We start from the raw sequence: 19,285 nt of genomic DNA, 5'->3' as shown, positions 1-19,285 counted from the left end.
CTGGAGAAGGAGTTATTTTTAAGGGGAACCAGTTTTCTGCTGGGGGTGATGAAGTTTTGGGTATAGATAGTGATGATAGTTACACAATGTTGTTAGTATACTTAATGTCACTGAAGTACACATTTACAGAAGGTTAAAATGATAACTGTTAGCCCTGGCTGATGTGGCTCAGTGGGTTGTGTGCTTGCATGTGAACCAAAGGGTCGTTGGTTGGATTCCCAGTCAGGGCACATGGTATGCAAGAGGCAACCACACACTGATGTTTCTCTCCCTTTTTCTCCCTCCCTTTTCCTCTCTCAAATAATAACTAAATAGCTAAAATCTTTTTTAAATGATGAATATTATGTTAATGTCTTTTACCAAAATTAAGGGGGAAAAGAGTGAAAAAGAAACCGTGGAAATGGGGGCGGTGAAGCAGGCTATGTTTGGCCTCCGGGCTGTACCTGGAGAATGTAAAACCTTGCCGGCTTCTACTCCGGGTTTATTTCTTTCACGTTTTATATTCTGATTTTTAATCATAGTGACTATCCCCCTGGGTGCTTGGTCCTGAATTTTGAAACTAAGAATTGAGCTTTAGATAATTCCTCATCTGACTTCTGTGTCACCCCAAAAGTCATACACTGAAGCCCTAAACCCCGAGTGTGTCAGTGTTAGGAGGTGGGGCTTGTCAAGGCAGTTAAGTTCGGAGGATAGAGCTGTGGTGAATGGGAGTCGTGTCCCCTTAAGAAGAGACAGGCTCTGTGTATGTGGCACAGCAAGTGGGCATCTGTCTACAAAGCGGGAAGAGGGCCTTCACCAGGAGTGGAATGGGCCAGCACCTTGACCTTGAGAACTGAGGCAGAGACTTTGCTTCCAGCTCTTCCTGGTGCCTCGAGCAGTGCCAGGAGCACAGGAGGCCCTTGCTTACTGGAATGTTGAACTCACACAACGAATGACTTGGCTTGTGGTTCCTCCATGCCTGGAGGTTAGCTTCTTTCTGGCCCAGCAACCTTGCGAGAAGCTTTCGTCAGGGACTTGCTTGGTGCAGTGGTGCTTCGCAGGGGTGGTGTCATTCCTCTGTCAGAAACAGTAAACACCAGTGAGGGCGAGTGGAGAGAGACAGCTTCCCTGCCCGCCAGTGTGCTTCTGTGCCGCCTGGACGTTGATGCCCAGTTGCACTTGTGCTACGTGGGAGAGATTGGGGTGCGGTGGGGGTGTTGCCACAGCCCTGAGAAAAGAAAGAGTCTGGTCCCAGTGCAAAGCCGCAGCCTCATGACTTATGATCAGTAACACTCCTCAACTTTCTTACTACTACAGCCAGCTATTGTTTTCTTAGGGCTGTTCGTTCATGGGTGGATATTCTTTATCTGTAAATGGGTAACCTGGGAGATAGCGTCTAGTTCTTTCTAGTTCCAAACAAGTGGCAGCTGAGCTTAACAGTTAAGCACATGGGTCTTAGAGTTGGACTTCACGAGCTCACATCTGCCACTGACTAGTCAGCCCTGAGCAAGGTACCTAACTGCTCTGTGCCTCAGCTTTCTCCTCTGAAATGCAGTTGCTCATTTTCCCATTTCAGAGGGTGATGTGTGTGGTGATCAAAACAGCACCTCTGTGCAAACAGTCAATGAAATGTCAGCTGCTGTTGTATTCTATGATTCCTGTAGTGACCTACAAGAGTTCCTGAATGGAGAGTGGTGGGAGAAGAAAGGCATTTAAAAGTTTAAAAGGCTGTACTCTATATGCTTTTCAATGCTGAGAGGGATTGAACTTGACTCAAACGAACCTATGTTCTGTCTGTATCCTGCGCTTACCCTCTGATGTCATAAAGTGTGTGCTATACGGCTTTGGGCAGGTTGTGGGGGTTTTTTTTGTTTTTTTTTTTTTAAGATTTTACTTCTTTATTTTTAGAGACAGGAAAAGGGAGGGAGAAAGAGAGGAATCGAAACATTGATTGGTTGCTTCTCACACGGCCCCAACTGGGGACTTGGCCCGCAACCCAGCTATGTGCTCTGACTAGGAGTCGAACCAGTGACCTTGGTTGGAAGGTTGATCCTTAATCCACTGGGCCACACTCTGCCAGGGCAGCTTTGTGCATTTTTGTTGGTGGTGACATTAATTGCAGGATTTGGTGTGGTTGGTTTTTGGTTATGGTTGTAACACTGGTGGAAGATAATGCAAGGTGAGAGTTGAACCAGCCAGCTTTCACTTCTGAAAGTTCTGATGTTCCTGCTGTTGGTGAGACAATTTGGTGGAGAAACAACGTTTCAGTTAGCATTGAATTATTGGAGTGTTTGTTTTCTGCTTTGGGCACCAGGGTTGTAAAGGCTCATTCTGGCCTCTGGGCCTTTTTGTCCAGTTTAAGAGGCTAGGCAGACAGAAATTCATGGCAGCGTGATTCAGAGTTTGGCAGTGTAACTAGCAATAAGTAATCTAGGAGATGAAAGAAAAGGTGAGAATCTGAGGCTAGAGTGATAGTCTCAACAAGCCATGAGAGAATTTGAGCTAGCCCCCCGGGGTAGGCTGGAATTAGAGAGCACTCAGGGGGAGACTTGTGCTTGTGGAATATCTCTTGCCAGGCATTTGTGAATTAATCCATGAGAAAAATGGCTGGTTGGAGTAGGGAGGGCATGTGCACAGGAGACATACAGGAAAGACTAGATGGGTTAAAATGGAACCAGACAGCACAGGGCCCTGAGTGCCCAGTCGAAGTATATCTCTGTTAAGGCTTGGTGCCACAGCTGAAAGTGAATCAACTCTATTTTCTGTATCCACTTATCCTTTATAACAGGGGTCCCCAACCCCTAGTCCATGGCCTGTTAGGAGCTGGGCCAAATGCATAGCAAGAGGTGAGCAGCGGGCAAGTGGGTGAAGCTTCATGTGTATTTACAGCTCCCCATCGGTTGGGTTACCCCCTCAGCTCCACCTCCTGTTAGATCATCTGCTGCGTTAGATTCTTGTAGGAGAGCTGGGTCCTGTGTTCCTTAGGAGAATCTGATGCCCGATGGTCCCAGGGGGAGCTCAGGCGGCAATGCCAGTGCTGGGGGGAACTGCAAATGCAGACCGTCATCAGCAGAGAGGTCTGACTGCACAGAGACTGTAGTAAATCAGTTGCTTGCAGAGTCGAAAGCCCCGTCAGGGAGTAGCAAGTGACAATTAAGCTGCATCTGGTGGCAGGCTTTCATAAAGCCATCCCCTTACCCCAGTCCCAGAAAAAATTGACTTCTGTGAAACCAGTCCCTGGTGCCAAAAGGTCGGGGACCGCTGCTTTATTAGCACCACTAGAGCAGAACACAATCGTGAAGATTAGTTAAGAACTTCCACTTCCAGCCAGTCATTTTAGGCTTGAGTTAATAATCAGAGCTAAGTTGACGGCAGTGGGACAAAGAGAGATCTTTTAAACATGAGTAGTAGGATTTGGTGTTTGCAGTACCTGAGATGATGGTCACTGACTTTGAGATGGTGGTAAAACATACCAGTTACAGATGTCTTAAACTCGTTTTTTATTATATTTTATTGATTATGCTGTTAGTTATACCAGTTGTCCCCCTTTTGCCTCCCTCCATGCGGCACCCCACTCTTTCAAATGCTCTCTGTATCCATGATTCTGTCTCTTCTTGTTTGCTTAGTTTGTTTTTTAGACTCATTCAGTTGTTGATAGATATGTATTTATTGCCACTTTATTGTTCATAGTTTTTATCTTTTATTAAGTAAGTCCCTTTAACATTTTATATAATAATGGCTTGGTGATGATTAATTCCTTTACCTTTTTCTTGACTGGATAGCTTTTTATCTGGCCTTCCATTCTGAATGACAGCTTTGCTGGGTAGAGCAGTCTTGTCTGTAGGTCCCTGGTTTTCTTCACTTTGACTCTTTCTTGCCAGTCCCTTCTAGCCTGCAAAGTTTCTTTTGGAAATCAGCTGACAGTCTTACAGGGACTCCCCTGTAGGTAACTAACTTATTTTTCTCTTGCTGCTTTTAATACTCTTTGTTTATCATTAACCTTTGGTGTTTTAGTTATGATTTATCTTGGAGTGGGCCTCTTTGCATCCATATTGTTTGGATCTCTGTGCTCCCTGGACTTGCATGTCTGTTTCCTTCCCCAAATTAGCTATTTTTCAATTAGCTCTTTTGCTATTTTTCAAATAGATTTCTGGTTTCTTGCTCTTTCTCTTCTCCTTCTGGCACCCCTATGATGTGAGTGTTGGATGTACTACAGTTATCCCAGAGTCTGCTTACACCAGGGGTGTCAGACTCATCTTCACCGGGGGCCACATCAGCCTTGTGGTTGCCTTCAAAGGGCCGAGCGTAATTTTAAGGCTGTATAAATTAACTACTCCTTAACTAGGGCAAGGAGCTCAGTGCCACCACTGGGTAAACAAGGTGGAGTGGCCCGTGGGCTTTGTGTTTGCCCCCTGTGCCTTAGACTGTTTTTATCTTTTTGGATTCTTCTTCTTCTGATTCGTGTTTTTTTTCTTCCATATGTTCCAAATCATTGATTTGGTTTCCGGCTTCATGCACTCTATCATTGTGTCCCTGTAAGTTGTTCTTTTTTCTAATTAGTGTACCCTTCATTTCTGACTGGATTTTTTTTATGCTGCTTAGGTCCTCACTGAGTTCCTGGAGCATCCTTTTAACCAGTGTTTTGAACTCTGCATCTGGTATATTGCTTATGTCCATTTTGTTTAGTTTTTTTTAGTAGAGTTTTGATCTGTTCTTTCATTTGGGCCATGTTTCATCTCCTCATCTTGGCAGCCTTTCCTTTTTTTTTTTTTTTTCTTTCCTTAAAATTTTTTTTTAGGGAAGAGGGATGGGAGGGAGAAGGAAGGAAACATCAGTGTGTGAGAGAAATATCAATCAGTTGTCTCTGCATGCCTCTGACTGGGAGCCAAACTGGCAACCCCACAGTTTGCAGGTTGGTGATCAGCTCCCTGAGCCGCACTAGCCAGGGCTCTGTGTTTGTTTCCGTGTATTAGGCAGAGCTGCTTTGACTCTGTGTCTTGGTAGTGTGGCCTAATGTAGCAAGGTCCAGTGGCACAGCCTCTCCTGTCACCCAAGTTGGGTACTCAAGGTGTGCCTTTCATGTGGGCTAAGTACACGATCCTCTGGTACTTGAGCCTTGGTTGCTGTGGGCAGATCAGTGGGAGGGATCTACTCAGGCCACTCAGCTACAAGGGCTGGCTGTGACTGCTGAGCACCAACCGCCGCCCTCCCTAGAGGATCAGCTGTTGCAGGGGCAGCAGGGCAGTGGTGCTCCAGCATGGTCTGTAGCTGTCCACTGGGTACACAGGCTCTGGGGTCTCCCCGGTGGTGCAGGCCAAGGTCAGCTCGCCCCACCTTCCCCTGTGTTTTGCCCAGGGCCACCCCTGCCTGAGCTATAAAGCAATCTGAGATGGCTGCTACTTGGGCTGGGCTCAGAGATTCCCAGGAAAGCAAGCTGTGAATGTAGGCTGACTGCTGCTAGTGTTAGGCCTGGGGCCCCTTCATAAGAGGTATGAGGGCTTGAGACTCACTGAGGCTGGCTGTTGCTTGTTTGATAGGATTTGGGAAGCTGTGAAGCTTGAGCCAAGACCAGCCATTCATACGTAAAAGTCCTGGTTAATAGTTTGGGTGGGCCTGGAGTCTGGGGATCTCCAGGGAGGGGGCAAACAGTGTTAGCCAAGTTGCTGGAGTCTCTGGTACGGTACCAGACTGCAGGCTCTGAGGCTCTGTGGCTCTGTAGGGAGAGGGTTCAGAAAAGGGATGGTGGTCTCTGCCTGTCTTTCTGTCTGGGAGAAAGCTGTCCCCTGGCTCTTACCTTGATGCCAGACACTTCAGTTCCTCCTTATATGTCACTGAAGCCTTTCAAGCCCAGTGCTGGAGCTCAGAGGAAGTGAGTGAGTAGGTGAGTCTGGGGGGGGCGGTTCTTTAAGGGGAACTCCTTGAGGCTTCAGAGTTTCTTCCACTGACTCAGTCCCCACTGATTTTTGCAGTCAGAAGTTGTGGGGACTTAATCTTCTTGGCACTGGAACCCTGAGCTGGAGGCCTGGTGTGGGGCTGGGACTCCTCACTGCCGAGATACCCCTCCTCAATTTTTATCCACCACTCATAGGTGGGGGACCAGCCCATTCTGCATCTCAGCACCTCGGTCTGGATGCATGTGGTTTCTCTAATTCTGTAGCTGTCAGACTTCTACTCAACTCGGTTTCTGACGGTTCTGAGTGGTGGTGGTTCTATATCTTAGTTGTAATTTTGATGTGGTGTACAAAGAGGTGAACCATGTTTACCTGTGCCGCTGTCTGGACTGGAAGAGCTGTCCTACGCTCTTCAAACACATACTTACTGAAGGCCAGCTAAGCACAGGCTTCAAACAGGGCTCTGGGGACCCATGGCGATCAGGACTGAGCAGAACCCCCTCCTCATGGTGCTGGCAGTCTGGTGGGAGAGGCTGGAGGGTATCATAACAGCTGCAGTTACAAATCCTTGACACCAGTTGCATGGGGTTAGGGGCCATGACCGTGGGACTAAAAGGCCGGGGTAGCTGGACCAGATTGAGAGGAGGCAAGTGAAGAATGAGGAGGCTGGAGGGGTAGGCAGCAGTCTACCCAAGGTGAAGTTGATGAATGGGACTTATCAGTGGGGCAGGGTTGATGGTCAGTGGGAAATGTGTGTGGTAGACAAAAAGCGGGACCCGGTGAGGTGGTAGGAGGAGGAGCAGGGTGCTACAGATAAGCCAGGTGAAGAGGAGAGAGCCAGGGAAGGAGCATTCGGAAAGACCCAGTGGGTTTGGCATCAAGAATTTTGGTGCCCTTAAGCAGAAACAGGATTTTGAGAGATTGAGGAGAAAGACTGGGTGCTTATGAAATTGAGATATGGCTATAAATCACCCACTTAAGAAGCTACTAATGGAAAACACTTTTTATAAAGTGTTTTTACCCACGTAGACATTTTTACTCAGCTATGGTCATCTTTTGATGTGCTGCAGATGAAAAAAAAGATATTGACCATGAGACGGTGGTCGAAGAACAGATCATTGGCGAGAACTCACCTCCTGATTACTCAGAGTACATGACGGGGAAGAAGCTTCCTCCGGGAGGAATCCCTGGCATTGACCTCTCAGACCCCAAACAGCTGGCAGAATTTGCTAGGTAAGTTGCAAGAACTCTTTTAATCATACTCGAGTGTTCCCAACTGTATTTTTGCAGCTGTATGTATCTTTGTGCGTCTGAGTTTGTGTTCTTACTCTAGGGAAACTTGAAAAAGAGAAGCAGGTTGTTTTTAGTAGTGACTGTGCTGTCACTGTATCACCATCTTAGATCCTTGAAGACAGTAAGATGAAGTAAATACTCTTTAATCTGTAAATGACATTGCCTGTGAATAAATCAGTTGCACAAAATCTGTTTGGAAATGGATATCTCTACACTGCAGGAGACCTGGGACAGCGCTCCATTTGTGCAGTGCCTCTGGGGAGGGGTCGCCTGTCGGCATGGCATTGTAGCAGTGGCAGCGACGCTGCTGCCGCCTTGTTCATTTAAGCTGTACGACAGGGAACAATCAGGTGTGCATGTCCAGGACCCTGTGACTGTCCAAGGTGAGCGGTCAGGAAGGGCCGAACCCACTGGGTGTTTGTTGTGCCTGAAACAGGCTGGGCTCCTCTGCCCTGCTCCACCTTTTAACCCTCCCCTGGAAGACATGCTGGTTGATTTTAGAGGTGGGAAGGCGAGAGAGGGAGAGAAACAATTAACCCCCCCCCCCCCATGCTCACTGACCAGGAATCAAACCTGCTTCTTTTCTGTTCATGGGACGACGTTCCACTAGCTGAGCCACCATCTAGGGCACCTCTGCCCCTTTTTATGTTATTTATGTTCCAGTAATGTTTGGCAAAAAAGTCCTTTATAATCCTTACCTCTGGGTATGTTCATTGATTTTAGAGAGAGGGCGGAGGGCAGAGAGAAAGAGAACCATCAGTGTGAGAGAGGCACTGGTAGGCTGCCTCCCGTATGCACCCCAATCAAGTGTGTGCCTTGACTGGGAAATCTAACCCACACCTTTTGGGGTGGGGTCAGCGCTTCAACCAGCCGAGCCGTAGGCCAGGGCCTGTTCGACAGTGTTGACAAGGGTGTGAGAAAACCCATGAATACTCTCTGAAATAAAATGAAAGGAACTGACAAACCCTGGAGCAGAGGGTCTCCTCTTCCCCCCAGTCTGCAGTGGAATGGGGTCCGTAACGCCTGGGAAATTCAGGTGAGGGCTGGGTCTGGACAGAAGAGACCTGCGTGCTCCTGCACCTTCCGAGGACAGAGTGGGGCGCCTTTGTTTGTTTCTCTCGAGAGCAGAGTGGAGTAAGAAAGAGTTGGAGGACCTGGAGGGTCCTGGTGTCTCCTCCCAGCCCTGCCAAGAACCAGGTGGGCAAACTTGCCGTTTGGAGCCTCTGTCTCCTACCTGTCAGATGAGTTTAAGAACTCCGTTGTGTCTTAGCAAAGGGGTTCCGACCCTGTTCTCCTTTCCAGTGAAACTAGCTGTGGTGGGAACTCACACAGTCGTCCTGTTGATGACAGTGCATTTCCATTGTCACTGCCATCCGTGCCTATGTGTCAAATGTTAGTACCACCCTCTTCTCCGATACAAATACAGATGGAATCTGTAGGCCACACAGTCATCAATGAGGTTAGAGATTTGGGGCAGAATGGGCCAAGTACCCTGCCAGTGCTCACTGTTGTCATGTTCTTCAGGTTAGCCTCTTCTTCCTGTTGCCCTCAGGCTGCAGTGAGGACATGATAGGGGCTGGGGCACAGGGGTAAAAGGTGATGGGACACCAGGGTCAGGGGAGCTTTGCGAAGGGTGGCGTTTGATCTGGGCCCTGTGCAGAACATAGAGGTCCGGTGGGCTACTTGTTGGATGGTGAGAGCGCAGTGCACACACCCCATATCCCACGTGTGCTCAGAGCAGCGAAGCGCTTGGTTTGCCTGAGACAGATGGTGGCAGCAGGCAGTGGGAAGGGTGATTCAGAGCTCTGCTCCTTAGGGGATGGGAAATGGGGAGAGGGTGCTGGTCTGGGCTCCAAAGGGTAGCCTTTGGTTTCAGATGCTAATAACATACCATTCTGGTTTAAGGTGGTCTCTGGAAGTTAGGGCTAGAGTCCTCTTACGGGAGGAGGCTGGAGGCCCAGAAGTATTAGGTAAGTCAGCCCCCAGCAGGTGGTTTTGGAGGGGAAGGCCCCAAAGAAAGTCCTAAGGGAGCCCCTGTATTCAGCGGGTAAGAGGGACTAGGGACAGAGCAGGAAGATCATTCAGATTTGGAGGAGGGACGAGGCAGTCAACACGACATCACGAGAGCCAGGGCGGTCCCAGAAGGGCCAGGAGCGGGAGGAGTCGGCTTCTGCGTTGTGTGCTGTGAAGTGACATCAGTCAGTGAGTTGGGGGTTTGGCATAGAGCCAGCCTGTGGGTGGGCGTCATTGGGTGTTGGTGACCTGGGTATTGTCCACCCTCACTGGAGAACAGGGACAGCTGCTCTGCAAGCTTGTCCCCAGTCCTCCAAACAGAAAGTCCAAGGTCTTTCTGTGCTAAACTCAGGCAGCACGTGTCACTGACATGGAATGGAAGCCTCTGTTTGTCTCCCAAGTGGCCTGGTCTCTGCGTCATGGCTGCCTGAGACCTTCCTCCCGAAGAAGGGGACCAGAAGGGCCTGGGGCAGATGTCTCAGAGGCCATTAGTGAAATTTCGAAACACTAAGCACAAAGAACCCCAAAACTTCCGGCAGAAACAACAGGTCACCTGCAAAAGTTCATTAGACCTGGAAGAGACTTTTTTTAAACAACAATGGATAATTAGAAGAGCAGTGTTTTTGAAAAAAATTATTATAAACAATTTTTAAGAGAGAGGGGGGAAGGGAGGGAGAAAGAGAAACATTGGTTTGTTGCCTCTCACAGGTACCCTGACTAGGGACACAACACATAGCCTAAGCAGGTGCCCTGACCGAGAATCGAACTGGCGACCTTGCACTCTGCAGGACAGTGCCCAACCCACTGAGCCACACTGGTCAGAGCCAGTCATAGAATTCTGTTTTAAACAAGATGTTTACTTATTTAAGTTTAGAGAGAGGAAAGAAGGGTCAGAGAAACATCAGTGTGTCCTGCCCACCTGCAACCGGGGATCTGGCTCCCAACCCGGGCATGTTCCCTGACGGGGGATCTTACCTGCGACCCTAGGTTTGTGGGATGGCACCAACCCACTGAGCCACACCAGATAGGGCCAAACATAGAATTCTCCATCCCGCAAAGCTATCAGTCAAATCCAAGATTTATCTTAGACCATTGCATGCATGCTTTCTGAGGAGGTTCATTGAGGATACATTCCAGTAAAGTAAGAGTGAACTTCAAAGGAAGGCCTTTTTAAAAGCCTACAGTGAAGCCCTGGCCGGATAGCTCAGTTAGAACTCTGTCTAGTACGCCAGAGTTGCAGGTTTGATTCCTGGTCAGGGCACATACAGGGCTCAACCAGTGAGTGCATGAATGAGTAACAAAAGTCAGGGTCTCTCCGCCTTTCTCTCTCTCTAAAATCGGTAAATTAAAATCACTTCTCAGTCTTTTGCCTAAGATCAAGTGTAAAATCAGTACATTAAAGAAAATGCAGAGAGCCCTGCCTGGTGTAGCTCAGTGGATCGAGTGCAGGCTGCAAACCAACGGTCGCCAGTTCGATGCCCGCTCAGGGCACATGCCTGGGTTTCGGGCCAGGTCCCCAGTGGGGAGCTCATCAGAGGCAACCACACATTGATATTTCTCTCCCTCTCTTCTTCCCTTCCCCTCTCTCTAAGTATAAATAAGTAAAATCTTTTTTTTTAAATGCAGTGAAAAGAAAACCAAGAAAGCTGTGTGAGTGTGCGGAAACCATGTTCCAGCTAGTGAAGGAAGTCAGTGGGTTGTGAGAGCGTCTGCCAGAGCAGGGGACCCCACTCAGTAGTGGACAGAGGGGTAAGACGCTAGAGGATCTTGGTGGCGTGGGAAAGAGTCTTCTAAAATAAAGAGACACTCAGAAGCCCCCAGGGGCAGGACGAGGGATGCAGTGCTGTCTGGCGGGTGAGCTCACGTGACGGCCCGGGGGAAGGGCTCTCCTGGCACCGCCACCACCCTGTTGGACTTCTAGAGCAAGAAAGGCGACCCTGGCACACGGTGCGTTGTACCTCAAGGAATGTTCACATAAGCACCTGAACCTGGTGTGGGCCTGTTTTCTGTCACACTCAGCCGGGCAGAGACTTCATTTGTGGGCAGGATGGAGTGCACTCTGCTCGCCTTGACAGTGTACACAGAGTAAAGGCAGAAGGTAGGCGCGTTCTCGCCCCCGTGGGCCAGGGCACCCTGAAAAGGGCGTGTAAGAACTGAGCAGAATCTCTGGTGGCACAGAGGGTGGAGGAGACGTACTGGAGCTGGAGTGCCCTGCACGCTAGGTCCCCACCTTTTGAGACTGTGTGTAACGCCAGCGAAGCAGGATTTCCCAGAGGCTTCCGTGGGGGCCGGGGCTCAAGCTTTCAGACTCGGGGGCCACATCCCCTGCTCTGTGCTTACGAAGACCCACACGCCCCTCTGCTGGCCTCCAGTCCTCATGTGCTTCCTCTGGGAGCCCTGCTGTCGGCCGCCCTTCCCTCCTCTGCAGACTGGGTTGCGAGGGCTCCGGGCGGGCCTGGCAGCAGCCCCCTCGAGTGTCAGGTCCTGCACACTGACCCTGGGCTGCTCAGGCTATGGTGTGTGGGCATCTTAGAAAGTCATGGTGTTGGGACTGTGGGGCGACGGGTTTTTTCCTGGAATTTTTAATCAGTGCATGGGTGCCTCTCGTGAGTCCCCTGCTGGGAACTGGCCTGCAACCCAGGCATGTCCTGACTGGGAATCAAACCGCGATCGTATGGTTCGCAGGCCCGCACTCAATCCACTGAGCTACACCAGCCAGGCCCTAGAACGTCTTTTTATTAAAGACTTCAGAAAGGGAGAGTGGGACCTGGCAAATTCTACTTCCTGACTGAATAGACAGCTTTTGTGTGTTTCCCATTATCTGAAGTAGAAGAGTGCTTTAGGTGCATCCCAGGTGGTTGCCCTGTCGTTCACCGCCCACCCTGAGACCTTGTCCACAGGGTTGATGCAAAGATGGGAAAGATGGGCTGTGGTCACGGAGCTGGGTGTGCCGCCCCCTGACCGCGCACTGTTATGGGGAGACAGTTCCTTTAACCGACGCTGTCTCATTTGTCTAAGGCGGCGTTATTCTTGGCACAGTTCTGCACCTCGAATGCAAGTGCCTGATGTACGACACGGGACTTCCGTCCTGTCTGCACAGGTCCCAGTTGGTGGTTCCAATCTGGAGTCCACAGAGTTTGCTGAGAAGAGCCTCATTCCCATTCAGTAGTCATTGCTTCTGAAACGTTCGCCTCGGCTTCTGGGCCCTCACAGCTTTAACTGGGTGGGGACTGCTGGCTCACACAGCCTTGCAGAAAGTTGTGCTGGGGACTCGCTGTGGTGTCTGGCCCTCGAGTCCAGCCTTGACTGCATCTTCCCACACAGACACAGATGGGGACAGCGCGGCGCCAGCCGTGCCGCGGAGAGAAGGCTCTCCATTTTCACTTGAGCGAGGGGGTTTCTCTGGGTGGTTCCTGGCTTCTCTGTGGAGTTCCCAGCATGTCCGGGAGGCTCTTTGCTTTGACCTGTGTCTGTGCGCCGTCTCATGGGCCTTTGTTGAAAAGCGTGGTTCGGAGCACCAGAACCTTCTGGGTTTTACGTATAACCAGCTTTATCTTTTTCAAAGGAATTAACTCATTTTTAGCTTGGCCCATTTTACACGCAGCTGGGGGGTAGTGATGGCTGTTGTTTTCCAAGAGTCGATTGTGCACCACGCCTTTTAGTCTTCAGGCTCGAGGCAGGTAGCATTGCGCCTTTTTACAGAGTAAGAAACTGAGGCTGAAAAGTTAAGTAGTTTGCTCAAGGTCCTGCAGCCGGGGCTGCCAGGCAGCCGGCCTCGCGCCCCACGCCCGTCGGTCTCGTTCGTGGTGCCCATGCCGTCGTCAGTGTTGTCTCCAGTCGGAAGGTCTCCGGAGCCCGCAGTCCTGGAACATGGCTGTCCCGGTCACTTCCGACCGGTTCGGGCAAGTGTGTGGCTGCAGTCTGTCTGTTTCACAGTTTCTGGATTGCAAATATATAATACATTTGTTTTTATTTTGCAAGTTATGTGTCAATTGGTGCCATGAAGATTTTAGTCTTTATTTACAAAACAGGAGCATACATCTTTGGGAAATGACCTTTCGCAGGGTTTGCATTGGAATAAAATGTGAGAGCTCCCGGCATCTGCCTTCTGCCTCGGGCGCTGCTCACCGAGAGGACAGGCAGTTTGCCAAGGGACTTCAGAGTGGCCGCACTTCTTCGCCTTCCTCACTGTCCAAATGCACTCTAAACTTGAATTCTAAAATTAATTATATTGCTAAATGCTTGCACACATTTTGAAAATGACAGTTAAGTGAAACAGTACTTGGTAACAACATTTTTAAGAAGTTGAGAGTTTTGTAAATAACACATGGTACTATTCTCTTTATACTTTTGTGTATATTTGAAGTTTTCCATGATAAAAGACAAGTTTTTTCAAATGAAGTTCCTGGGAATAACATAAGAAAGCGTATGTGTGGGCATGGGGACCCTGCTGGGCCGCACGGGGCCTCACTGACGCCCACCTCAGCCTCGGACCGGAGACGGGTGGGTGGGGGAGACGGCGGTCTGCACGGCTCCTTGGCCAGCCCAGTGGGCAGTTGAGAAAGTTGGTTTGTTGTGAGGATTTGCACACGGTGTGGTGGACTTGCTTGTAGGTGAGTATCGTTCTGTGAGTCTGGACGCACGGCCACGCAGCCAGCTTCCCAGTGGAGACAAAGGGCGAGCACTCTCTGTTGGGAAAACCAAAGCTTAGTTATTATAAATGTACTCTTTCTAATTAGTATTTGGAGTAGAGCCCGTTTGTGGGCATCACTGTCGTTTTTCAGACTTTGGCACAGTGTCCAGATGGCACAGTGGCATCAAATTTTTGTCCGACATAGTGTTGTGAACCCCCGCCCAAACTCCAGGGCTGATGGCAATTGAGGCAGCAGAGGCCTCAAGTTCATGGCCCCACACACAGCAGGGACTGAGACAACATTTGTTAACTCAGCATTTGCCAACGCTTTGAGGTACAGGGCCTATAGGGTTGGTGTGGGGGAACAGCATGCCCAAGATGTTGTCCTATAAGGTTGGACATTCACACGGTTTTGAACAAACTGTAGAGATGAGGTACAGCTGCCAGATAAAGTGCCTCCTCACCCGTGCTCCTCTGGGCACGGACGTTTAACTGGGTGACTCACGAGTCCAGGTAGTTTGTACGGTACAGAGCACCAGGCAGTCCTTATCACCAGCCCAGGGGGAAGAAGGGTGCTGTTGGGGTCTCACAACAAGACACCGGCAGAAGTCCGTAGTGGGGGGGCAGAGTCGCCCTTGTGAGGGGCACAGACGTGCTGGTGCGTTAATGCACCTGCTCCTGTCAGAGCTCTAGGCAGCGATACCGGGCCAGAAAGAATACTTGTGACAGAGGTTTACATCGTTTTTCTAGGAACTCTTAATTTCTCACTCCTCTACCACACACGGATCTGTAGGGAGTATTTGTAGAAAGTTTTGGCAAAACACCAAATGATGGTTCGGTGGAAATGGCCGGTAGGTAAGTCACCCACTCAGCAGGCTCTCTGGATGGCAGTCCCACACGGGGCCTGCTTGGCTGCCTACGGGATCCGAACTCTTGTTGCACCCCTGCTGAGCAGGGCAGGCATCTGTATTCCTTATGAGAAAGGCTCTTATTTTTGGAGAAACCCAACAGTGGACTAAAAATTACACAGGGCGTGGGGTGTCCCCACCTGTCCTCCGGTCCTGGGGCTCCTCAAAGCAGCCAGTGCCGACGGTTCCCTTCCAGAGTTGTTAGACCTCCATGCGTCTGAGTCTGTTTACAAGGACTCTTGGGTGCCTTTCAAAAAGAGACGTGACAGATCGATTCTGTCGGTGCGAATGCCCGCCTGCCCAGCAGTTGTATTGGGGTGTGTATATTTAAGATGCTCCCCTTATCCATTGCTCCCCCTCATAAAGCATCTTTTTTTATCACAGCAACTACTCTGGGACACATTGCTTCACTCCCACTAGGAGGGCCCTCTGTGGTTTGGGGGCTGTTGGGGAAGAGCAGATACTCGAGTTGCACAGACAGATCACAGTGCCATCTTTTGCCACCCTACCAGCCAGCTCTTAGACACGTGACCCGAGGCAGCGCCCTCACCCAGGAAATTCTAGGTGCTCCCACCGTGAGCCGGCTCATCCCACCCCCTTGGTGGGAGCACGTGGTAACCGAGCTGCTGTGCAGCGAGGAAAGCGCCCTAGGGACTATGGTGGGTGCCAGTGAGTCTACCCACTCCTACAAATCTCTCTCTCTCTCTCTTTCTTTTTCTCTTTTGGTAAGAATGAAGCCAAGAAAAGTTAAAGAAGATGACGCTCCAAGAACGATAGCTTGCCCTCATAAAGTAAGTAACCCTGGGGGAGGCGTTGGCCTGCGGTGGAGTGCTAGAGGGAGCATGCAGAGTCTGCGCTTTCCTTTCTGTCTGCGTGTGAGGCGAAGTGAGGGGCCAGATCCTCCGGGATGCCACTGCACTTAAGTGCTACTAACGGGGTTACTGTAGGCACCAGTGTTTCTGTCATTACTGTATACTGCACATACTATGTCAGGGCTGTATTTCTTCTTTTTGAATCATTAAGAAGACAATCTTAAGACTTTGGGTTGTGTCTCACCCATGGACCTTTATGGGACCATAGGCTCATTATGGGAATTTGGAGTTTATTTTGGATGTTGCTTAACTAAGCCTAATAAGACTTTGTTATTTCTTTCACAATTTTCTTAATTTACTCTGTTAATTGTGTGTTGCTAGAGAGATTCTTAATTGTTTTCAAATGTGATTTAGTCTTTAAAATAAAAGGATAGCCTAAAAGATGCTTGGGAGGTATGGGTTGGGTCAGTTTGAAACTTAGCTGGTATAAAACTGACCGAAACTATCACACAGGCGCAGAAAAACAAGGCAGAGTTCTTGAATGGAATAAGGAACTTTTTTAAATGAAAGATTGGAAAAGGACAAACGTAGCTTCCTGTCGTCACCTCTGATCGATCACTGTGCACTCACTGGTCCTCTGTTCCTTTTTAATGCTCTTCGTGTGGAGCGTTTGAAATGTAAAGTGATACTCGTTGGGGCCGAAATACACATAAGCGTTTGAAAACAGTTCTACCTTCAAGTGCCTGCCATCTCTCTAGCTTTTTTGTCTACTTCTTAAAAATTCCATTTTCTAAGTGGAAACTCAGCCTAGGGGTCAAGGTGAAAAACTGTGGCTTTTCCCGCCCACCCTTCTGCCTGTGAACCTGTCCACTGGTTGGCTTGTGCTGTCCTCCTGTCGTGCTGTCTGTCGTTCCCCCATCCACTCCATCACTGGGCAACAACTGCAGAAGAAATTGCAGGACATGCTTCTCTGAGCGCCGCACGCCCACCCGCCCACCCTGCTCTCTGTCCGTAGCTGCTGCTTTCCCAGTGTCTCACCAAATCAATTTCTTCTGTAGTTGCCATTCCTTGGAGACCCTCTTGCTTCTTTCTCTGTCAAGAAGGGGAAAGAGGCAAAGAGAGAAGAGGGAACAGTAGGCGATGGAGAATGACAGCCCATTCTTGCAGCACAGAATGTGGGGCCCACCAAAGGTAGTGGTGGTCTGCCGTCATTTTAACTCCATTTATTTCTCAGGGCTTCTGTTGCTTCATGTGGGGGACGGAGTTGGGCGAGGCAGCTGTGGTATAGCTGGAAGCCGGGTGGTGGGTTCTACTCCCAGCTTCCTGCTGCCAGTGGTGTGACCTTGGGCAAGTCTACTTAAAGACATCTCTAAGCCTCAGTTTCCTCATCTGTAAAGCAAGGGTTAAATGAGAAGGCCTTTCTCAGCTGTCTGTTTTCTGTCTTAAATAATTTAAGATTTGTACTGTAATGCTAAGTGAAATTAAAATGGGGGCTGGGGGTGGTTTTGTCGTAACGTGTCCGTGGAGGCTGTTCGGTGGTTGACTCCTTCGCGCACCTTGCAGGGTGGACCACTAAGCTTCTCTCTCTGTTTGAAGGGCTGCACAAAGATGTTCAGGGATAACTCCGCTATGAGAAAGCACTTGCACACCCACGGCCCCCGCGTCCACGTCTGTGCAGAGTGTGGCAAAGCTTTCGTGGAGAGCTCAAAACTAAAACGGCACCAGCTGGTTCACACTGGAGAGAAGCCCTTTCAGGTAGAGCCAGCCCCCACTCCGTGCCCGCGGGCAGTGGCCGCGCCTGGCGTCCGGATGGGCACCGGAGGGGCTGCCCTGGCTCTTGCCCTGCCCGGTGTGATCTGTGACACGCTGGAGACCTATTGTAGTGTCCGTCTCGTCCGGAGAAACGGGGTTGCTCAAGGGCAAGCCTGACGCTCACTCAGTCTGCAGTTAGGAGTGTGTTGAACCACTAACTGGCAGAGAGCTTCTAGAGTTTATCCCAGTTAACATCCTGTTCCCCTTTCAGAAGCCCCTGACCGAGGGGGGGGGGTGGTAAACGCACAGCGCAGCCATTGCATCTCACCTGGTCCTCCTGACAACTTGGCACTGAAACCTTCCCGTTCGCTGTACACAAGTGCTAGGACCTTAAGTAGTACTCCGGACGTCCTTGCTGTTTTGCCTAGTGTTTCTCTTACATGGTATTTAAACAGCTTGGGGGGGGCTAGACCCTGGGTCTTAGAAGACGTTTGTGCAGAGTAAGAGCCCCATGCCCACTAATTCTAGATTGCAGCTTGGACTTCCCCCCGGGGCAGGGAGGGCACACTGGGTCGAAGGCGCTGTCCGTCCCCCGGGCTCGGCGCTGAGCGGGTTCTCTCTGGTCTTCTCCCGACAGTGCACGTTTGAAGGCTGCGGGAAACGCTTTTCACTGGACTTCAATTTGCGCACGCACGTGCGAATCCATACCGGAGACAGGCCCTATGTGTGCCCCTTCGACGGTTGTAATAAGAAGTTTGCTCAGTCGACTAACCTGAAATCTCACATCTTAACACACGCTAAGGCCAAAAACAACCAGTGAGAAGACGAGAGAGGAGAATCTTGTCGGCCTCGGGAAGCATCTTCCAGGAGTATGATTGGAAATAACTACGCCTCTCCTTTGTATATTGTTTCTAGGAAAGAATTTTAAAATGAATCCTACACACCTAAGGGACATGTTTTGATAAAGTAGTAAAAATTAAAAAAAAACTTTAATAAGATGACATTGCTGAGATATGCTCTATCTAGCTCTGTAATCTCGTTTCAAAAACACGGTGTTTTTGTAAAGTGTGGTCCCAACAGGAGGACAGTTCATGAACTTCGCATCAAAAGACAATTCTTTATACAACAGTGCTAAAAATGGGACTTTTCACATTCTTATAAATATGAAGCTCACCTGTTGCTTACAATTTTTTTAATTTTGTATTTTTCAAGTGTGCATATTGTACACTTTTTGGGGATATGCTTAGTAATGCTATGTGTGATTTTTCTGGAGGTTGGTAACTTTGCTTGCAGTAGATTTTCTTTAAAAGAATGGGCAGTTACATGCATACTTCAAAAGTATTTTCCTGTACAAAAAAGTTATATAGGTTTGTTTGCTCTCTTAATTTTGGTTGTATTCTTTGATGTTAACACATTTTGTATAATTGTATCGTATAGCTGTATTGAATCATGTAGTATCAAATATTAGATGTGATTTAATAGTGTTAATCAATTTAAACCCATTTTAGTCATTTTTTTTTTCTGAAAAATACTGCCAGATGCTGATGTTCAGTGTAATTTCTTTGCCTGTTCAGTTACAGAAAGTGGTGCTCAGTTGTAGAATGTATTGTACCTTTTAACACCTGGTGTGTACATCCGTGTAACAGAAAGGGCAACAATAAAATAGCAATCCAACAGAAAGAGTACGGCAGAAAAAGATCTGTAAGCACAGTCTTATTTCTTTTTGTTGTCCAGAATAATTATAAATTCTTGAGCCTCCCAGAAATTGGAAGCTAAATAAAGCAACTCAAGTCTCCTTTATTTTGCACTCAATTCCAGTGACTTGTGATTGAGCAATTTATGGGTATTTTAATACTCCCCGTGTGGACTGAGTTCTGAAAGAGTAGGTAACAGGCGTCCCGAGTTAAGGAACTACCTCAGAGCGCCCCCCGCAAAGGTGCGGCTGACCGGTGTGCCGGGCCTGTGTTCTCAAGGTAAGGAGTTACCGGCAGGGGCTGCCCTCCT

The 19,285-nt window shown here is 49.1% G+C and overlaps 1 protein-coding gene across 2 annotated transcripts in view; it reads left to right on the top strand.

The window, feature by feature from the left end:
- The window catches only part of YY1 (YY1 transcription factor), a 30,551-nt gene extending 11,470 nt beyond the window's left edge, over positions 1-19,081 (top strand). For both annotated transcript variants that reach the window (XM_053665955.1, XM_037130415.2), the window contains 4 exons: positions 6,941-7,103; positions 15,448-15,508; positions 17,126-17,284; positions 17,919-19,081. In XM_053665955.1, coding sequence (XP_053521930.1) covers positions 6,941-7,103; positions 15,448-15,508; positions 17,126-17,284; positions 17,919-18,101 — 566 coding nt within the window. In that variant the 3' untranslated portion in view covers positions 18,102-19,081. The remainder of the gene's footprint in view (positions 1-6,940; positions 7,104-15,447; positions 15,509-17,125; positions 17,285-17,918) is intronic.
- Positions 19,082-19,285: the final 204 nt, after the last annotated feature.

Source organism: Artibeus jamaicensis, unplaced genomic scaffold (assembly GCF_021234435.1).
Source record: "Artibeus jamaicensis isolate MK-2021 breed Jamaican fruit bat unplaced genomic scaffold, CSHL_Jam_final contig_444, whole genome shotgun sequence".
In the NCBI taxonomy this organism is placed as follows: Eukaryota; Metazoa; Chordata; class Mammalia; order Chiroptera; family Phyllostomidae; genus Artibeus; species Artibeus jamaicensis.
This window is presented reverse-complemented; position numbering and strand designations above follow the sequence as displayed.